General features: G+C 42.8%; 1 protein-coding gene across 1 annotated transcript; it reads left to right on the top strand.

The window, feature by feature from the left end:
• The first annotated feature begins 300 nt into the window (after nucleotides 1-300).
• Nucleotides 301-2,848, top strand: LOC116465393 (epididymal secretory protein E3-beta-like). The gene is made up of 2 exons (XM_032148478.2): nucleotides 301-405; nucleotides 2,033-2,848. Exon 2 carries the CDS (start codon nucleotides 2,051-2,053, stop codon nucleotides 2,492-2,494), a length of 444 nt encoding a protein of 147 aa, XP_032004369.1. The 5' UTR covers nucleotides 301-405; nucleotides 2,033-2,050; the 3' UTR covers nucleotides 2,495-2,848.
• The last annotated feature ends 448 nt before the right edge of the window (nucleotides 2,849-3,296 follow it).

The following is a 3,296-nucleotide window of genomic DNA, read 5'->3' as shown; positions in this document are numbered from 1 at the left end:
TCCCAGAACTTTGTCAGAAATTGAGTGCAGAAGCCAGGTCTCTTGTTGTCTACTGATAGCACCAGATAACCCCTTTCTGGGGTCACCTCACTCTAGGGTCTTGCACTTCTTTTGTGCCCTGGAGTCAGTCTTTGATGTTTGTAGGCTTTGCTTGAGGCCACTGTCTGAATAAACTCAAGTGTTCCAGATGAGAAGATACAGGTACAGGTTCACAGAATAAGGCTGTTCCCCATCACCACCTCCGCTACCCATCAGCTGGAGCGCTGCAGCTCCCCCTGCTATTCCTTTCTCCACTGCTGCAGATTTCCAGGGCTCTGAGGAAAGGAGGAGGACGCAGACTCTGCTCTTCAGATCCACACACTGATCCCCACTACAAGCAGTGACCTGAACTTGGAGTCGAGTAGGGTAAGAAGGGCTCTGCTGAGGATGTTCGGCGGACAGCCGGGAGCACTGGAAGGAGGCTGATTGAACTTTTAGATAGCAAACAATGGAGAAGGATCCAAATCTTGGAAAACAAACGCCTGAATTCTGGTCAGCCTCAGTCCCACTGTACAGGCTTTCCCTGCCTCTCCCTTCCTTCATCCCCAGTCTTCTCAAACACAATGCATTAAAACCGCTTACATCCTGCTCTTCTATCCTCTGTAGGTCTTTATCATCAGGACAGGGTTCCACAGATAGGAAGTACCGACCCTTTGTTCTGTGTCTGATGTGGACATTTGACATTATTAGAAATGTTCTCAAATACATGCGTCTCATTAGACTCTTGCAGGTCTGTAGGGAGCTATTATTAAGTCCATCTGAGGACACCAATGCTCCGAGTTGTGAATCAGGTTAGAGATTCAGTAAGGGCAGAAACACTTCTCAAGGTAAGTGAGGACAGAGCACTGGTTTAAACGGCAGCCTCTTTCAAAAAGATCTCCACACTCCATGCTATCACCACAGAAGCCACTGTGGGGGCTCTTTTAGTCTTGGTACTTGATTGATTACAGGAATATTTCAAATCTGGAATTCTGGTTGGGTGTAGTGGCTCATGCCTGAGAATCCCAGCACTTTGGGAAACTGAGGTGGGTTGATCACTTAAGGCCAGGATTTTGAGACTAGCCTGGCCAACATGGCGAAACATTGTCTCTACTAAAAAAAAATACAAAAATTAGCTGGGTGTGGTGGCGGGCACCTGTAATCTCAGCTACGTGGCAGGCTGAGACAGAGAATCTGTTGAACCCTGCAGGCGAAGTTTGCAGTGAGCCAAGACTGTGCCACTGCACTCCAGCCTGGGTGAGACAGTGAGACTCTGTCTCAAAAACAAATAAACAAACAAACAAAAACCTCAAAACTGGAGTTCTTTTATGATGACATTTTCAAGGAGCAGCTCTGACAAACCAAGATCATTTGTAATAGTGATAATTAGGGGAATACCCCTGAGAAGGAATATGGGTAGTTAGTAATGAACATATGTTCCACTCAGGCTTTGGAGAAAGTGTTATAAGGAAGTCAAGATTGGAGAAGCATCATTAAGTAATTGGAGAAGCATGCAAGAAGTAATGCAGGCTGGGCTGTCATTTCAGGGAATCGAAGCCTTCCTACCTAGGAACCACCACCCAAGTAGTTACTCATCTTCTACATTTCCCTAAAATCTGACAACCCTTTCCACTTCAAGGACATAAACCTTAAAATATCATTCCCTTTTGGACACATGATCTCCTGAGAGTTGATCTGGTAAAAAGGAGCCAGCTGAGGGTGATTTGCTCCTCAGGTTGGGTGTAAGAGAGGGACGAGAGGAGATGGTTGGAATTCTCAAAATGAACTTCATCTATTTTTTCTAATTTTATGTTTTGCTCACACAGGCTGAAGCGTGTTTTTAGGTCTTAGAAACTCTATTCTCTAATGAGAATTATCATCTTCTCATCAGGGAACCAAATAGTAAAATTGCACCCAAGTGCCTGCCTGGTGGGGAAGGAATTTTAAGGTGGAGTTCAGCTCTCTGGGCATTGTCTGGATAATGCTTTTCTTTCTCTTCTCTGTGGACACGCAGGTGGCCCTGGTGACCGAGATGGCATCGTCTCTAAAGATCTGGGGCACACTCTTGGCCCTGCTTTGCATCCTATGCACACTGCTTGTACAGAGCAAGGAAGTTTCTTGGAGAGAATTCATGAAACAGCACTACTTAAGTCCAAGTCGAGAATTCAAAGAATACAAATGTGATGTCCTCATGAGAGAAAATGAAGATCTGAAAGACAAGAGCTCTCACATGTTTATCTATATCTCATGGTACAAAATCGAGCATATATGCACTAGTGACAACTGGATGGATTGCTTCCGAAATGCGTATGTATGGATCCAGAATCCTCTCAAAGTACTCAAGTGTCACCAGGAGAATTCCAAAAATAGCTACACAGAGAGCAGGAGCTTCAACTACATTGAATTCCATTGTAGCATGGATGGGTATGTTGATAGCATAGAAGACCTAAAGATGGTAGAACCTATCAGCAACTAGAAAGTCTATGCACATCCTCAGGTACTGGTAGAGTATTCAGTGCTTTCTAAGTAGCGGCCCCTGCCTCCATCAATAGTCGCTACCACTCCCCTCTTGCATTTATTTGTCAATGTTTTCCAAATACTTAGAGTTATGAATCGCATAATTTCTTGATACCATAACTTTGCCTGTGTTGTTTATCTGCCTGGAATACACTTTTGTCTTCATTTACCTAATTTACTCTTATACTTTTGTCAACATTCAGCTCATATGGCATCTGTTCTTGACTAACCCAAGACTTTCCTGATGTTGACTCTCTTGATACATACCCAAGCTGAACAATCTTCCCTTCCCTAAATAAACTATATGACTACAGTGTGTGTGACATTTGTATATGTTATGTGCACGGAGTAAGTATAGTGTGATTGATATGGGTGTGTGTGATCTAGACTATGCATGTGATCGATGCTGTGCAAGCGATTTAAGGTGTATTTTATGGGTGTATATCTAATGTATGTAATATGTTTGTGTATATGATGAGGGTATAAATGATTGTGTGCTTAGTTCAAGACAAGTTGTGATGTAGGCATTGATTGCAGCATCAATTTGAAATAATCAAAAGTGTCAGAATCCAGTTTTAAAGAGTTGATTCAAGCAAAAGGCTAAGAGTGGCCATTCGGTGACACACAGACTCCACAGAAATGGGGTCAGTGTTTCAAAGCTGAAAATTAAGTTCTTGCTTATGTAGGAAAAAGACAAAAGAATTTAACAGGATTACAATTTCTATAAGAGCTGGTTTAAGAGTTACAACAAATTAATTAGT

The sequence above is a fragment of the Hylobates moloch genome, unplaced genomic scaffold, assembly GCF_009828535.3.
Source record: "Hylobates moloch isolate HMO894 unplaced genomic scaffold, HMol_V3 SCAFFOLD_4916, whole genome shotgun sequence".
Lineage (NCBI taxonomy): Eukaryota > Metazoa > Chordata > Mammalia > Primates > Hylobatidae > Hylobates > Hylobates moloch.
This window is presented reverse-complemented; position numbering and strand designations above follow the sequence as displayed.